General features: G+C 38.7%; 2 protein-coding genes across 3 annotated transcripts; both read left to right on the top strand.

Moving 5' to 3' along the window:
* The first annotated feature begins 1,749 nt into the window (after nt 1-1,749).
* Nucleotides 1,750-4,887, top strand: LOC103392629 (paired mesoderm homeobox protein 2). Its single transcript, XM_008329277.3, has 3 exons — nt 1,750-2,577; nt 2,821-2,978; nt 3,467-4,887. Exons 1-3 carry the CDS (start codon nt 2,343-2,345, stop codon nt 3,860-3,862), a joined length of 789 nt encoding a protein of 262 aa, XP_008327499.1. The 5' UTR covers nt 1,750-2,342; the 3' UTR covers nt 3,863-4,887.
* A 991-nt stretch (nt 4,888-5,878) lies between these two features.
* Nucleotides 5,879-16,161, top strand: micall2a (mical-like 2a). Of its 2 annotated transcripts, none has more exons than XM_025064844.1 (17): nt 5,879-6,347; nt 6,442-6,490; nt 8,313-8,454; nt 9,029-9,195; nt 9,527-9,657; nt 9,803-10,300; nt 10,382-10,560; nt 10,978-11,038; nt 11,284-11,471; nt 12,071-12,184; nt 12,284-12,348; nt 12,785-12,908; nt 13,549-13,651; nt 14,139-14,212; nt 14,302-14,416; nt 15,124-15,170; nt 15,385-16,161. In XM_025064844.1, the coding sequence occupies exons 1-17, from the start codon at nt 6,205-6,207 to the stop codon at nt 15,462-15,464; spliced, it is 2,280 nt and encodes a 759-aa protein (XP_024920612.1). In that variant the 5' UTR covers nt 5,879-6,204; the 3' UTR covers nt 15,465-16,161. The 2 variants fall into 2 exon arrangements, with proteins under 2 accessions (XP_024920612.1, XP_008327500.2); XM_008329278.3 differs by having other exon boundaries at nt 11,284-11,477.
* The last annotated feature ends 618 nt before the right edge of the window (nt 16,162-16,779 follow it).

Here is a 16,779-nt window from a genome sequence, read left to right as displayed (position 1 = left end):
TCTGTTTTAGGTACACTATTATTCCAAACCCATTTTCATACATAGAAAAACTGACATTTGGATCTTGTCAATTGATGTGGGAAAAGTATTCCGATTAACAAAAAGTATTAATTTTGCAAGCCTATTAAAAGTTGCTATGTCGTCTGTAAAGCCAATGCGTTTGCTGATGACTCGGCTCTCTTTCTCAGGCACTTTTTGGTGCACTGATGTTACAGTCATTTCTATGTTAATCTGATTGTCGCAATAAAATACTTGCATAGGTATTTAAATATATGTATATAGGCTACACTGATATTTCTCTCTCAGTCTGGACCACATTGTGGTCATCACAGCATTTTCTTTTTGAATAGCAATGTGAATAGAATATGGACATTTGAACTAATAATAATAATAAAAACAACAATAATAATTATTGTTAATATTGCAGTGCAGTCTATTCATTAACCTTGTATATGTAAAGTCCAATGCTGATTAAAAGGGCACGTGATATGGCCAAGAATAGAATAGTCCACGTCCTAATCCATTAATTGTTTATTCTCTATATGCGATTATTAAGCCTATGTGTTTGAATGATAGAAAATGATGTTACCATCTTCCCCTAATCTGTTTTATTTAGGAATAAAGCTGTAATTAACACAAGTTAATGTCAGGGCTTCACACAGAGAGTCGAGCTGCGGATCCTTCTAATTCCCAAAAGGGGGAAGTTCTTCGTGACCTCTGACCTCCCCCGCCGTCCCCCACTGAGGCATTAGTGTAATGTTTGAACAGATGCAGATGAAAGGGCCACAGGTGAGGCTCTCACAGCTCCGTGCGCTCAGTGAGGTATGATGACCACATGGTGACTCACTTCAGGTTTACACATCGCCGTCCCGCAGAGGAACTAGCCTGATCAAAGCAACGACTCGGCCTCGCACTTCCAGCGGTGACAAGAACGCTGTCAGCTCAGAGCTCCCGTCGACGCCTGAGCCGATGAGCATCACAGCCAGACGTGCCGTTGGGTGATGATGTGTATCCGCAGATTAATTGACACACACACACACCTGTGGTTTAATTCACACTTACAGCGCCAGCGATCGTCTCATCACGGATCCATCAACGCTAAGCCGCGGCTGTCGTGCTTTCAAAATGTTAATAATCTTCCTGACTTGGTTGCTAATGTGCTTACGTGTGTGCTTTGATCTGACATGTAAAAATCCTGTTATTGTTGACGGTGACTGGTGAGAGCTTCTCGACGCTCAATGGCACCTGTAATCATCGGCGTACGCACACACTTTAAAGGAGACCGAAGGTGAATTGTTGTATCGGAATAATTTATACGTGTAAACTTCACTAAACTGGCAAACTGTTCGGGCTGTACCCCGCCCTCGTCTGTTGACAGCTGTGATTGGCTCCAGTACAACCCCACCCCAGCTCCCTGCAAAGGAGTAAGGGGTTGATAATGGATGGGTAGAAGTTCTCTAAATAGTTTATGACACATAAAGTTAGCAAAAAAAAAAATAAAGTAAATTAAAATTATTTAGTTAAAAAAAAAATAAATAAATAAAATGAAATAAACAAACGTATTAATTTGTTTATCAGAAATGATAAATTGGGATCGTGTGTCCTCTTTAAACTTTAATGTTATTTTTGCAAAATTTAGGTTAAAACAAATTAACAAATTATGATATATATATAAATATAATATATAAATATATATATTAATAAAATGATTTTAGTTTAAAACCATTGATTTTTACTGTCCTGTTCTCAGTTTGTTCCACAGACATAAACACCGTTGTTTTCATTTCTCCTGCAGTCGTTTGTCCTCATTACGACAGACAACAGGTGAGAGCGGTGTCTGTGTGAACAATCAGACGTCAACACTTGAAAGCTCAGCTACCAGTTACGTTGTGACTTGTCCCGGAGTCAACAGAGGAAACATTCCTCATCGCTAAGACCTATATGAGAATACCAGACTGGGAAATTTTAGGATGTGTTTGACACAGTAATGACAAACTCCGAAAAAGGCTGATGGACTTGGGTAGATGATCCACTGAGAGGTGGATGAATCACAGGATTTTCACCGCTCTCCTCAGTAAACCATATCCTCTTCCCACTGCTGGGGTCATGTGACCTAGAAAGGAGGGGGACACGAGGGTAGAAAAGAGCTCAGGTGAGACCACCTCCACCACTTAGAACCCCCTGTAGCTGCAGGAGGTGGTCCACTGATCTGCTCCATCATGACTCCTTTCTCCTAATTTTTCCCCGATATTGGAATGCTTTTCACCATTCAGGCAGTTTCCCTGCAGGATTAAACTTGGACTTTTGCTGTTGGACATTTGTGAATCGATAAAAGCTTGGACATGTTCGGCCCAGGACAATTGGTCTCCACACTCCTGCCTGCTGTTTTCCATTCACCTGCAGCCCACTTTTTCCCAGCATTCCCAACTGGACTGAGCTCTCTCCCACAGATTCTGATCCCAGGTCCCTTCGTCACCTATGAATCCCTGAGGAGTTACCTGCAGCCGGAGCCATGCGCGGACGCTCTGCTCTTGGCCACACAGACCGTGCGAATTGGGGCGCTCTCCGAGGACCTAGGTGAGTCCAACCTGGAACGCAGTCGCGGCGGTTTGTAAGACAGTCAGCGAGACGGGGAGCGCCATCTGACTGCCGTAAAAATGTTTACAAAAGCTTGGCTAACAGCTCGTAACTAACAATCAATTATCTCTCAGTGTTAAAGTGGCTTTAACGACCGCCGCTCTAATTACCTAATCCAGAGCCATTAGCTCCTTTGTCACCCGTTGGCAACGCCGTAATTGCTGCTTGTGCTGTGTTTTCCAGATGAACAGAGGCCAGTGAAGCAGCGTCGAGCGCGGGCCAACTACAGCAGCTGGCAGCTGGAGGAGCTGGAGAAGGCCTTCCAAACCACACACTACCCTGACATCTTCATGAGGGAGGCCCTGGCCTTTAGACTGGACCTGATCGAGGCCAGAGTGCAGGTCAGCTGGACCTCGAGAATTTTAACCAATCAACTTCCTTAGATGTAGTTACCGGGCTGTCAGGCGTTCACCCCTGGTTAAAATTGATGGTTTTTTTATATTTTGAAAAAGCAATTAAACCAGACCAGATTGATCAGTAGAAATGACACTAAAAAGAGTTTTTTTTTTACTGACCCTTACGAAATCTATAAAAATCGTTATCGTTTTTTTCCTTCGATAATGAAAACCCGATAATGCAATATCTTGGTTTCGCCAAATGATGTGTACCCTAAAAATACCCAGTGGGCCAGTTTTGGCCTGCGGGCCGTATGTTTGACACCTTTGGTCTAAATTATAATATATAATTCTGATGTTTAGTGAAGACCTCTAATGTTCAGTGGAAAAGGGAGAAAACAAACAACAAATGAAAAAAGTTAGGAGTTACGAAGTTGCCAGCAATCTTTTATTTAATGTTCACAGTTTTGTGTACTTTGTGCTCTGGGATCCAGGTTTGGTTTCAGAACCGTCGAGCTAAGATGCGTCGTCAGCTGAAGCTCCAGAGCCAGCTCCCTGCAGAGCCGTATCTGAAAAAAGACAGTGATCAAACATCAGAGAAACTCAGCACAGGTTTGAAATTAGAGTGTTCAGACCCGAGGCAGTGGGACAGGCAGGAGGAGGAAGAACATCCTCCATGGACAAATGTACGTCAGCAGCCCGAGACCCTGAAGCTAGGTAAGTGGGCAGCGCTCCGGGGGTTGAGTTTGGAGGAGTTGCGCTCCTGCAGTATTGCTAACCTGAGGTCCAAGGCCCGTGAACATGAGGCTGGAATACACACCACTGCAAACAAGTCAGAATCTGACACTCAGGCACAAACACAGGAAACTGATGCCCAGCTCTGTGATTGATGCGTTTCCTCTTCCTGTTTGTTCAGATATAAAAGGAAAAACACAAAGCACTCTATCTTATAATCAACCGTATGGACTGGTTTTTATCTTTGCTAACAAATAAATCATTTGAAAAAAAATATGTATACTTAAAAAATGTATTAAAATGTTTCATCCTAAGGCTACTTTATTATTTTATTTTTATACTTTTGTATGTATTAAAAGAATGACCCAGAAAAGACCACTCATTTATTTTTAACCACTGTTTAGCTGTGCTTCTTGTTGAAGAGAAGATAAAAATATATATCTAAAATTGGTTTGAAATAATGACATACCGCAGCGTCATTTACGTGGATGAGTCTAAAACTGTGCTTCATAGGATGGGGGCTCATATTTAATACAAAATTTAAAGAGAGAGGAGGATACATGTTTAAAAATGGTATCAGCTAATTAATCCAACATGCTAAACCCCCCTGAGCTGCTTAATGCAGCGTCAAAATTAAGCACATTAAATCACTAAATTAAGTAGAAATGCTAATAATGTGCCACCAGAGTGGCTTAATTAAAACAAATCTAATACTGTACATGCAGCGCTCCTTTATATGAATATACCGTATATATGTGTATAAGTAGAAAAATGTATTTCAATGGCATTTTCAACAGTTACTTTTACTCTCCTGTCAAAACTTGCTAATTTGTCTTTGTCTTGACTAGACAGTATTACACAGACGTTAGCGGTTCAATGGCTCCACATGGATCATGCAAATCTCCTGGTGTAGAACTTGCTAGCTCCATAGCGGAGCTGTTAGCATGACTGCCTCAAATGTGGGAACAATAACGTTCGAATCATTTATTTATTTATCCACACAGTCTAGTGTTTCTAGTGTTCTAGCTACAAATAGCCATTCGTAGCTAGCATTAAATTGCTACCACGACATTAGCTAATTCCACATTTGCCGTACCAAACAGTAGAATGATGTACCCAATGAAGTGTCCTTTACATGTATCTGCTGCTGGATCACTGTCTTTGGGTGATGAGGTCCATCTTCGAACAACACAGTTACACTGACACCTACTGGTCATAAACATGAAAAATAAAAAGACAGATTTTTTTTTCACCAACTTCAGGACACATTTTGTTTCTTTATTACACACACAGCCTCGTGCTCCAACACTGAATAAACAATTCATGTGTGTAGTGTGTGCAACAGCCGAGTTCTAGGTCAGCCGAGTTCAGGTCAGTGAGGTCATTGTTACTTCCTCACATTACAAACGCAGAAGGTCACCTCTGGTCTCACGATAATTACACCTCTCTCATGTCAGAGGTTTAACAGTCACCAGGTGAAAATCCAATTCAAATCCTAATCCAAACAAATCGGACTTAAAAGATTCAGAAAATAATTTGATCTGTACTCATTTGTCACAATAGCTCGGTTCTGTTAGGCTGCACACAATCCTGAGATCAAAAATAAATAAATGCTCTTCATTGAGGACTTCTCAAATGGTGGGGCGGGGCCCCCTAGGGGGCATGTTCAGGAGCCAGGGAGGGTGGCTCCTCAACCAGAACAAGATGATATTGTTGAGATTGTTGAGGTATTTTAACCTAGATGTGCTTCGTTAACACAAAAAGGTTTTCCCACAGTGTGTTTAACATATCTATTAACTGTGTATTTCCAAAGTAACTTTGAAGAGGACAACAAGCACGTGGTCTCTCTGGGAATCGAACCCAGGACTCTCTGCTCTCTGCTTCCGAGGCAGGTGTGCTAACCGCTACTTTATGGAACCCATCAGGGCCAGATTGAACTGCCTAGCGGGCTGGGCTATACCACATATACACTGTGCCTAATTCTATCATAGCATTGCATAGCTAAATGCTAAAAAACGTATCTGAACAAATTTACAAAAATCGAAAAGTTTTACATAATTGACATTGACATATATTGTGTATTCATATTTTGTGTCAGACTTCATGTGGTGTATATTTGATGATATGTTGTATAATGGTCTTATCCAGTTTAACATCATTCAGAAAACAAAGAAAGGTTTATTTTGGTCTCCCCTGGAGTCGGAGTGAACTCTAACTCTCAGACTAATCCTCGGTGAGTGTACTGTAATGAGAAGCTCTGAGTCTCCTGGAGCTCGGTCTGAGTTCATTTGGCTGAAGACAGAAGAGGAAACAGGACGCAGCTGCTGCTGCTGCTCTGCTGTCGCTGCTGCTGTTGCTGCTGCTGCTGCTGCTCAGGGACAAACCCTGTGCTCCTGCTCTTTGTTTGTAATCTTTGGTTCCTCCTGCTCTTCCTCACTGAAGAAACTCTCCGCCTGTCCTCCTTTGTCCAGTGAAGGGACTCGGCAGCAGCAGAACAATGGCTGCCATCAAGGCTCTGGAGCAGTGGTGTAAAACGCAGTGTGATGGATACAGAGATGTGGCCATCACTAACATGACCACGTCGTTCAGGAATGGAATGGCTTTTTGTGCACTCATACACAAGTACAGACCGGACCTCATGTAAGTATTCGAACGTCTCGTGTTGCCATGGTGTTTATTCCATCATGGTTTCCGACTGTGTCCTGATGTGTTCACTGTATTCCTGTTTACACAGAGACTATGAGTCACTGAAGAAGGATGATGTGTTCGAGAACAATAGATTGGTAAGTTGGTTCTACCTTGTTTTTTAATTTTTAATTTTGCAATATGTGTGAATTGTTATACATTTTCTCATTTGTACTGAAGGGAGCATTTTATACTTTACTGGTTTTTACAGCAAAGTTTGAATTGTTTGACAACTTTATGCCGATGATTTTCAACTGTTTCCTAAAACCATTTGTTCTGATTTTTTTTTTTTTAATTTAGTAAAAAGTGTTTTTGCTTATCTTGATATTTAACTACCGTATTAGGTACACAGGTGTATACAGGAGTAGCTTTATATCTTGATATCTTCTTGATACATTTTTGTTATATATTTTTTTTCATTTTTGGCAGTAATAAACTTTTTCTTGGTTTTTCAAGATCAGCATTCAGAACCCCAATCGTGATCAGTTCCCGTCCGGGCAGCTTGTTATTTACGGACCTCTCCTTTATTCAGTCCACTCCGCCAGCTTCCTGTGGGTGTTTAAGACGTCACAGGAAGCTAAAGTAACTCACCATTCACTCATCCTCTGCAGAACCTAAAGGGAATGGCAGTGAACCCACTACTGTTAGCAACGATAGCCGCTCTCAGGCTATTCATTTTGAATGAGTGTTTCTGGTCACCTGCCACCTGAGCCACATGATGACAGCTCATTGAAGGACTGCGTGGTCCTTACGTACGTCTCAGAGCTGATGCAAGACGAACCTGAAACCAGATTTGTGGTCCACAGAATTGTTGAGTTTAATCAGGTTCAAGTTTTTGTCCGTCTGCTCAGGATACTCTCCGCGTGGTAACGCGAGAGCACGAGTTGTATGGTAACTCACACCTGTGCATATTTCATGAAGGGTGTTGTGTTGCAGTAGTAAGACACAGGTGGGTAATTCACCTCAGAGCTTACTACCAGACACGACAAACAAAAAAAAACAAAAAACGAAGAAAAAAAAAAAAGACAGCAAACAAATAAAACAAAAAACGAAGAAAAAAAACGCATACACAACATAGTTATGATGATGTTTCTACACCACTCCTGACCGATCTCATGTCCAGCCGTCATAAAATGTGTCCCTCCGTCAAACTACCCTAGCGGATGAATGAATGAATAACAACAATAAAAAATAACAATAAATTCATATTATCTATGCAAATAAGTACAAGTATATTAAAATTTCTCCCATGTTTTATGCAAATAAGTACAAGTATATTAAAAAATATTCATATTTAATGAAATATTATTTGATAAAACACCACTTCTTGCTCAGCATTTAACTCTTGGAAGCTAATGCTTTGGCTTATGGCTCAGTATTTTAGCTGAATGGGTTTTTGTTTTGGTTATTTTTTTACATTTTAAGTCATTTTTGTGGATATTTGATAGAACCTCCATTTTAAGCTACGCTATTCCGTGTTTGTATTTATGGGATATTATTAATTATGTGTTACTATATACTATGTTAAGGTTTTTTAATAACGCAGATTTTTTTTCTAGCCACTTCTGTTTTTTATTAGCTTTGAATTAGCACTGAGTCTTAATTATTTTTTGCACTGTATATTAATATCCTGCTCCCTCCCTCTCCATTCTTTCCCTGCACACTCACAGGAAGTCTCTATTCATTATTCAACCTTTTTCAGACCTATTTATCTTCAGGTCAGGCCACAGAGAGCTGGAATTAAAGAACAATTGTCTGACATTTTAACCAGCTCCCGTGGCGGTTGAATTATTTGGGTCCATGCTATGCTATTTTTTTTTTGTTTAAAAAAGACTGGACTCAGTGTTTTTATATTATATATGTATGTGGACAGTAGTAAGTGGCTGCTGGGTAAACATATCTTTTTTTTTTTTCTCTAAGGCGTTTCAGATTGCGGAAGAGAGGTTGGGAATCCCTGCTTTGTTAGATGCAGAAGACATGGTGGCCTTAAGGATCCCAGACAGACTGAGCATCCTCACCTACGTTTCCCAGTACTACAACTACTTCAACGGACGCCCCCCGAGTAAGAACATCAGAGATTTACCATCAAACTGACTTATCTTTGAATGAAAAAAGTAAAGGGATATGACTGGATTCTTTTTGATGAAGTAAATAAGTAAAACTCCAGGAGATTTTTCAGTGTCCAACTGCGGTCCGGTATTAAATGACCTATGGACCTGCACTGGTCCCCAGACCAAGGTTTGGGCATCTATCTAGGACATTAAAACATCAGAAGAGTCTGACTTACTGTATGCCTGGGAGCCATAATGAAGTGCAAAACGTTTCCAAAAAAACAACACAAATGAAAGGTCATTAAGGTCATGTCCCTCTATTCCTAAGTGTGTCATGAAGGTCATGTCCCTCTATTCCTAAGTGTCAAAAATGTCCAAAGTAAATTTCTGTCTCTAATTTTTTGTACTCTCCCAAACACAGAATACCATTAACAAGATACATCGTTTTTTGTGTTTTTTAAAGATCACAAAACCAAAAAAAAAAACTCTTAAAATCCACACACCAAACCAACAGTGGAGTCACTTCAGATCTATCTAAACACTTCCTGCTGTCTGATTTTAATCCTCTTTTTACCCCCTCCACAGTGGGCGGTGTGAAAAGGCCGGCTGAGGGCTCCAGGGAGGAACCATCAGAGAAGAAGAATCTCCCGGTAGTTGCCAAAACCTTTGTGCCTAAAATCAGCGCTGAGAATCGTGTAAACTCCACCGTCTCAGCTTCAGCCTCAGCCACAGCGACAAGAGCTCCGGACCAGGTAACTTTTTGCCGATATCGGATATGCGCATATTGTCCAAACACGTAATTTCCAATTCCGATATCAACTGATACCGATGTAGGCCTGGTAACATTTATTTACCAGTATGATATTTATTAAATGAGCTGCAATGCTGCCATCTAGTGACTTTCACTTTAATATACAGCTGTTTGTCCCGAAACCTTTTTTTAGGGCGGGTTTTCATTATAGGAGGAAAAATCGATAACGATTCTTACAATATTACATAATATGCTAATATCGGACGGATATTATCGGACATCCCTACTGTATTTTTGCTCTCATTCAGGTTCTTTCATTTTTCCCTCCACAGAAGGCTGTTTTGGCAGAAAGTGCGAACAAAAATGGAACTCTGAACAGCAAGTGCATCGCATGCAAGAGTCACGTTCACCTGGTTCAGCGACACTTCGTGGAAGGAAGGCTGTACCACAGAAGCTGCTTTAAGTAAGTCCATGTCCGAACTCACCAAAAATCACCAAAATAATAAAGTTGGTTGATTATTTATCATGACATTTAGGTGATAATAGATATTTTTTCAGCCATATTTGGATTTTAAAAATGACTATGAATTATTATAAACTTCCTCCAGATGCAGTGAATGCCTCAGTGTGCTTCACGCAGGAGGCTACAAACCAGGCAAGAGCGCAGACACTTTCGTCTGTAAGAAAAGTTGCAAAACTTCTCCCTCCAAGGCCGCGGCCGAGAATCGACTCACCGGCTCAGTCCTGCAGTCAAGCGGGGTTGTTCAAACCCAGCCTGCTCCACGCCCCACCGCCGTGCCGCCTGCTGCTCCGACTGTTGCGCCAAAACCACCGGGTCTGACTCCACCTCCTCAATCCTGGACGTCGTCAGCGCAGAAGACGCAGGTGGCACGTCAAAGGTTTTTCCAGGCCGCGCCGTCGACGTCTGAGGCCTCGGCAGAAAGGACGAGGCCTGCAGATCCATCAGGGCACAAACACGTCCGGCCGAGCGCTGTCGATGAGAAGAGCAGTGGCAGGGCCATGACGGGAAAGACACTGGCAAACCGCAACAACAACAACAACAACAACAACACGTACAGATTCACCGTCCGCTCAGCAGAGAGACGGTGAGGGGACATTTGTGTAGCTGCAACTACAGTTTGCTTTTTGAGGGATTTCTAACATTCAGGACTTCCCTTTTACTGCAGGTTTGGAAATGAGCCAAGTCCAACTGAATGGTCCGGAAAAGATAAATACAGCCAAGAAGCAGCAGGAAGCTTCGCGGGACGAGTCTCTACCAGTCAGAGCAACAATGAGAAATCACCGCATCTAGAAGAGATCGGCGACGACAACAGGAGGTCGAGAAGTGTTCAGTCAGAAGTCAAAGGCCAGTTCTGCTCAACTCCTATGACTACTCACTATTATCATGCTTTTAAACAACTATTTACATATTGTAGATTTGGAACTTCTGGAATGCAGTCAAAGGTGTAACAAAACAGTGTGCTTTAATCAGAAATATTGTACTGTACTGCTGTACTAGTATTATTTTAGGTAAGCATGTTCTGGTAGGCCGCATAAAATGATGCAGCTGCCTAGACTTGGCCCACAGGCCGTGATTTTAACACATGGATTATTCATCAAAATTAGAAACAGAATTATTCAGTAAAAAAAATGTAAAAAATAGTATGGAGGTTAATTTTAACCAAATTGACTCTGGCAAAAATAATAATAAAATAATGGTGACAAAGGACCAAGGAGTCAAAAAAGCTAATGTTTTTTTTTTTGTTCCCCATCTTTTCTTCAGATCCAGTTGGTGGTGGAAGCCAATCGAGCCTTAAACCAATGAGCCCAGAGCTTTGTATTAAGTAAGTACTTTATATTCTATGAAAAAAATTCTATTCACACAGCTGGTTACAATGTCAAATCTAAGTCCCCCGACTGCAGCAGTCTTGATCCGTTCTCTCTCCTCCATCTTAACCTACGATAAAGAGCTTAAACCAACTGAGCTAAAACTTAAAACTTCTGTTATTTTAAACCTCATCATATGATTCCTCCTGTATTATCTCCTCTCATATAACTCCAAGAGGTGATCATTGTGATGTATTTACAGAGATGATGAAGTGGAAACTTCCACTGAACGACAGGAGCCTCAGCTCATGTCCTCACCGTCCTCTGACGTCTCCAACGCGACCATACAGCTTCCAGTGTTCCAGCTAACAACACAGCCTCCGTCTGTTGCATTTAATGCTGTCAACTTAATGGACATTCCTGCGGAAAAACCTCAGCCAACCTCTGGAGGTCAGTGTAAGTCCAACTTATTTCAAAGAAGTCTTTTTAGTTGTATTTTTTTTTTTTTGGAATTTTGTGGAATTTTTTTCTGTACATTTTTGTCCTGCGTATCATACAAAGGTGGATGCTTCCAGTCACTCCACTAGAGGGAGTGCTGTGTATTTGAACATAGCATCATGTCCAGATGCATAAGAAACATCTTGTGTTTTCTGAGATTATTATAACATTTTAAAATATTAGATATCTCTTACCTTAGTACTAATGTTTTCTTTGGTTGCAACACTGCCACCTATTAGATCATTTTTCCACTCAATTTTTTTTTGCCAGAAACTTCCTGACCACTGGTAAAAAAGGAAACTGTAATACAGAGTGTAGCATTGGTAGCATTGTTAGCATGACTGTTGATTAGGGTTATCAAATTAACTTTCTTTTTTTTCCTTTTTAAGAAATTTCTAAAATGTTCAAGGAATCAAAACTGTTAAAGGGATGATTAAACTTGATGATTAAAAAAAATTGTCAGAATTCACTTTTTTCACCCCCCAAACAATCTAAAAACTACCTATACTATTGAAAATGCTTGATTTTTTTAAAACATTTTTTTTTTTCAGTTTCAGGTTTTAAACCTGCATGTCACACACCTGTTAAAGTTCCGACCAGACGGTCAGCTGTGGAGTCATTTGAAATTTCAGCGACTGCTGCTGCTAATCATGGAAATGTGTCACGTAAGTCCAATGCCGTCACCGCAGCGCCACATACAGGTAATTTTCTCATATTTAATTAGGTGATTTCTCTTACATTAATTATTTCTGTCTACCTCCCAGGTGCTAAAAAAGGAAAGTATGTGTCAGCAGCTAGCACGTCCAGAGCTAATAGGAGAACTCCCTCAGTAAGTTCTGTTCATTTTGATGTTCCGAAGATGTAAAACAGTGATTTGACAATCACAGGTTAACTGGCTAAGTGCACAGCAAAATAAAGGAAAATGACAGAGCCAGAAACAAAGCAAAAAAAGCTAAAAGTAGGTGAACTTTTCAAAAACGATTCTGAAACTAAAGCAAAAAAAAAAAAAAATTGATAAACAAAATTAAAAACCTTTAAAATATTACCCCGGTAACAACAATGTATAATTTTGAAATATAGCAAGAAATTAAATAATGTTAGCACAAATGTTAAGAATTAGCAAAAGAATGGAACATAGCTAAAGTTAGCACAAAGCTAAGGTGATAAATAACTACAAAAACCATGTATGGGCCGCAGTTTAATCTGTGAAACCAAAGCTAATATTTCACTGGCCGACTCTTCATTCTGTTTCCTTATTTGTCCAGGTCACATCTCACCATGTTACAATGCAGCAGATAGAAAAACAACTCTGTGACATCGAAACAAACCTGGTTCATCTGGAGAAGCAGGGTGTGGAGCTGGAGAAGAAACTCCGCAGCTGTGAAGAAGGTACTGTTGGGACAAAATATTTCACAACAAAACAAACTTGATTGGGACTAGACAAGTCAAGGTACCCGATCTACTGTATTTACTGAACCACAGCTTAAACCAGTGATGTGCATCAATGGAAAAACACTCTAAACTCTGGAATTGTTTATTGTTCCAATTTACTCTCTTTACTCTCTATAGTAAAGCTACAGGCTAAAAATGTCCTACCTAAGTTCACGCTTTGTAAGTGTTGAGAATCATAACATATTACGTCTAAATAATCTTTCATATTTAATAAAATGCAATTTGACAAAACATCACTAACATAAAGTGCATTTTTTTCACTTGAAATATTATTCAAATGGGCCAGATTGAATGCCCCAGTGGGCCATTTTTGGCCCACGGGCCGTATGTTTAACACCCCTGCATTAAAAAAAAAGTAATATAGAAAGCAGTATAATAATATGACACTACAGTATATTACCAACCACACTGTTATCCAGACACGTCTAATTTAAACAACTCCATTGGGTACAGTCAAAAAGAACGACTGTTTTCTTTCTTAATCTTTTAGTTAGGATTCACATATTTTCACCCAGATATTCAACGGTTTTCTATGTGAATAGATTTTGCTGAGTGTCTGTGACTGTGTTTTTTCCAGGGGGAGAGGGAGACGTGTTGATGGACCCACTGATGATCGATTGGTTCAATCTGATACGGAAGAAGCAGATGTTCATCAGAAAAGAATCGGAGCTGGTTTACATGTGGGTGTTTAACTTCCTAGAAATGTGTTTAGTTAAGTACAAAAATATAATTTACTTATATTTATTGTACACTATAGATATTCCTGGTGCCCTTATGAAAATGGCTAATAGGGAAAAGTTGTATGATCAAAGTTGAAATCAATGAAAGAAATTTAACAATATATAATAATAATAATAATAATAATAATAATAATAATGTTAGTCTGATTAAAAGCCTCTAATAGTAGCTGCCAAAAAGCAGGTTTGTTTCTCTTGTTGTCAGTATCTAATACAGGGGTGTCAAACATATGGCCCGCGGGCCAAAACCGGCCTGCTAGGGGGTTCAATCAGGCCCCATTGATGCATTTTGAAAGTGAAAAAATGCACAAAGACTTCATGTCAGAGATGTTTTGTCAAATTATATTTAATTAAAAATGTATATTTTTTATTTGTAATATACTTATACCCCTGATGTAATGTATTACTTTCTTCCATGTTGTCCTTCCAGAGCCAGGACTCAGGAGCTGGAGCAGCAGCAGCCTAGTGTGGAGGAAGAACTACGCAGACTGCTGGAGAAGCCCGGTAACACAATCCGCTTCTAACTCAACAGTTTCTGTTTTTTTTTTTTTTTTTCAACTCATTGAAGTACAGTTTCTGTGTTTCTATGTCAGATGATTTGAAGTCTGCAGAGGAGCAGCAACAGGAGACGCTGCTGATGGAGAGGCTGATGGAGATTGTGAATGGCAGAAATGCCATAGTTGAAGGTTTGGACAAGGACAGACTCAGGTGACTTAGCTCACGCACCTGGAACCAGCGCTTGAGAACTAACCGTGCAAATACAGCCAGAACAACAACAACAACAACAACAGAGAGCTATAAACAACAAACACAAAGCATAGTAAATGTTAAATATACATTTAATAGATTCATTCATGTTGCATGTTGTTTTAATGGTCCAAAAAGAAAGCTACAACAAATACAAAAGAACCTGCGTTAGCTGGAAAGCTAATTTTCATCAGTTGTAAGCGTTATTTAAATTAGCCAAAAATAGAAAACAAAAAGAAATTTTACAATATTACTTTTTACAAAAAATATTATAAAGGTAGGCAAAAATATCAGCATGTATGAATATTAAGGAAAGTTAGCCCCAAAACAATAAGTAAGCAAAACTTAAATAATAAAGTGTTCAAAAAGACTAGCAAAATTTGGCATAAAGGAAGCAGAAACAGTTTCCTTTTCCCAGAAACAGCAGAATAAGTCAATCTGGCTGAAAAACAGGTAAAAGCTTTGCCAAAAGTGTCAACCCAAAAAATATATGTATATAAAAAAAAATGGAGAAAATGTGGACAAAGAGATATGAATTAGCCAAAAGGAATTGGAGTAATTTTCCAACCAAAACTACGTATAAAGAAAAACTCTCCAAACAGCTACACTGACGAACAGGCTATGAAAGAAGGCAAAATAAAATGTTTCAAATTTTTCATTTTTTCCAGAGAAGTAGAGGAGGATCAGCAACTGAACGAAATGATGAGAAATCTTGGCAAGTATCGCTTTTTTTTTTTTTATCACATTTGTTAATGTTTTAAAAATAATAAAATTACAGGTTCAAGATTTCTTTTTTTACATCTTAAATGTTAATGTTATGCTTTCACAATCAGAAGCGTTTATTGGTTTAATTTCTCTTTGTATATGTTGTGATAATAACATCAAGCGATAACAATTCAAGTCAATACTCTATCTGTTTTGTTGAATAGGAGTTAAGAAAAGCAAAAGTAAGAGGAAATCCTCCATCTCCAAACTCTTCAGACGGAGAAGTAAAAGAAGAGTTGAATGAGGTTCCAGAGTTTTTATTTTATTATTGTTAAATTCAATATTCTGGGTTTTTTTTTAACATTTGTTGGGTCAATAATTGTGTTTAAGGAAAAAATATATATTTACTCCAATTAGGTTTTATTTACCCAACTCTTCTCATTAATTAAATACATTTAATTTTGTTTTTTATTTGTTTAAGGGACATCAATCAATCAATCATTACAACAAATACAAAAAAGAAAAAAAAACCAGTGTTAGCTGGAAGGCTAATTTTCATCAGTTGTCCTCTAGCCAGCTGTTAAAATGCATTATAAAATTCCACCTATCAATAAACCAAATACTTTCCTTGGTTTGGAGGAAAATATATTATTCACAGAACTTTATTATTTATGTAAAAATCTCAGCTATTGTATTTTGTCCTAGCTCACTGAACTATTTATGGATTAGCCATCAGTGATTTTTCAATTACTCTTGAGTTACTTTAAAAGACAGATATTTATTCATGTATTTTTGGAAAAACACAGATATATTTTATTATAGCAAAATTGTTATACAATATTTTTTTGTTTTACAGCAAAGTATTCAGACTTTATATTACGTACTGTATTCATATTTTATCAAACCTCTCTTCATATATTCACCTATTTAGCTATCAAGACTATTGTAGCTAATCACTAATTATCTTCAGATAAATTTTTAAAGTCTTGGTTCACTTACTGTAACTGGCTAATTATCTAAATTTTTACCAAGATAAAGTCTTGGTTCACTTACTGTAACTGTTGGTGAACTTACAGTATATTAGGTTATATTTCTTATCTTTCTATTTTAACTCATTTTATATAAAACAACAATTTTGCCCCAACCTGTTTTCACAACTTTCCTATCTTAGCCGTGTGGCTAAGTTAGCTTCCGTGGGTATCGCCTCCATTTTTGCTTCTAAGCAGTTTTCCAAATCATTTTTAACAAATATTTATTCAAGGACTCGACTTTATTGGATAAATTATTAAACCATTTATTTAAAAAATATATAAATATACATGGACTGTGAGTTGGAAAGCATTGATGTGATGACGAAACAGCCACAAGATGATGCAATCGTCACGTACTCTTTAAAATGATTTCCAATCATTTATTTAATAATAAAAGTAAACATGTTTTCTGTAAAGTACTATATATTAAACAGTGAAAAAAGTTTTAAGGAAGAAGTATTAAAAAAAAGCAAAAAAAAAAAAAAAAGCACCAGACCTGGCTGCTGCTGGTTTCGGGCTCTCTTCTGTACAGTAGGTGGCAGCCTGGCTTTGCTGTATCATGGAGTGACAACTTGAAAATCCAATTTG

Source organism: Cynoglossus semilaevis, chromosome 17 (genome assembly GCF_000523025.1).
Source record: "Cynoglossus semilaevis isolate Cse_v1.0 chromosome 17, Cse_v1.0, whole genome shotgun sequence".
Taxonomy (NCBI): Eukaryota; Metazoa; Chordata; class Actinopteri; order Pleuronectiformes; family Cynoglossidae; genus Cynoglossus; species Cynoglossus semilaevis.
The sequence above is the reverse complement of the archived record's forward strand: the minus strand, read 5'-3'. Positions and strand labels throughout refer to the sequence as shown.

What these genes read in the sequence shown, in the direction of transcription:
- LOC103392629 (XM_008329277.3), top strand. Translation starts at nt 2,343, where the DNA reads ATGTTCGGCCCAGGACAATTGGTCTCCACACTCCTGCCTGCTGTTTTC. An exon ending in GGCGCTCTCCGAGGACCTAG is followed by an intron (nt 2,578 to 2,820) that starts GTGAGTCCAACC and finishes TGTGTTTTCCAG; the next exon opens with ATGAACAGAGGCCAGTGAAG. An exon ending in TGATCGAGGCCAGAGTGCAG is followed by an intron (nt 2,979 to 3,466) that starts GTCAGCTGGACC and finishes TCTGGGATCCAG; the next exon opens with GTTTGGTTTCAGAACCGTCG.
- micall2a (XM_008329278.3), top strand. Translation starts at nt 6,205, where the DNA reads ATGGCTGCCATCAAGGCTCTGGAGCAGTGGTGTAAAACGCAGTGTGAT. An exon ending in GTCCGCTCAGCAGAGAGACG is followed by an intron (nt 10,301 to 10,381) that starts GTGAGGGGACAT and finishes CTTTTACTGCAG; the next exon opens with GTTTGGAAATGAGCCAAGTC. An exon ending in TGTTCAGTCAGAAGTCAAAG is followed by an intron (nt 10,561 to 10,977) that starts GCCAGTTCTGCT and finishes TCTTTTCTTCAG; the next exon opens with ATCCAGTTGGTGGTGGAAGC.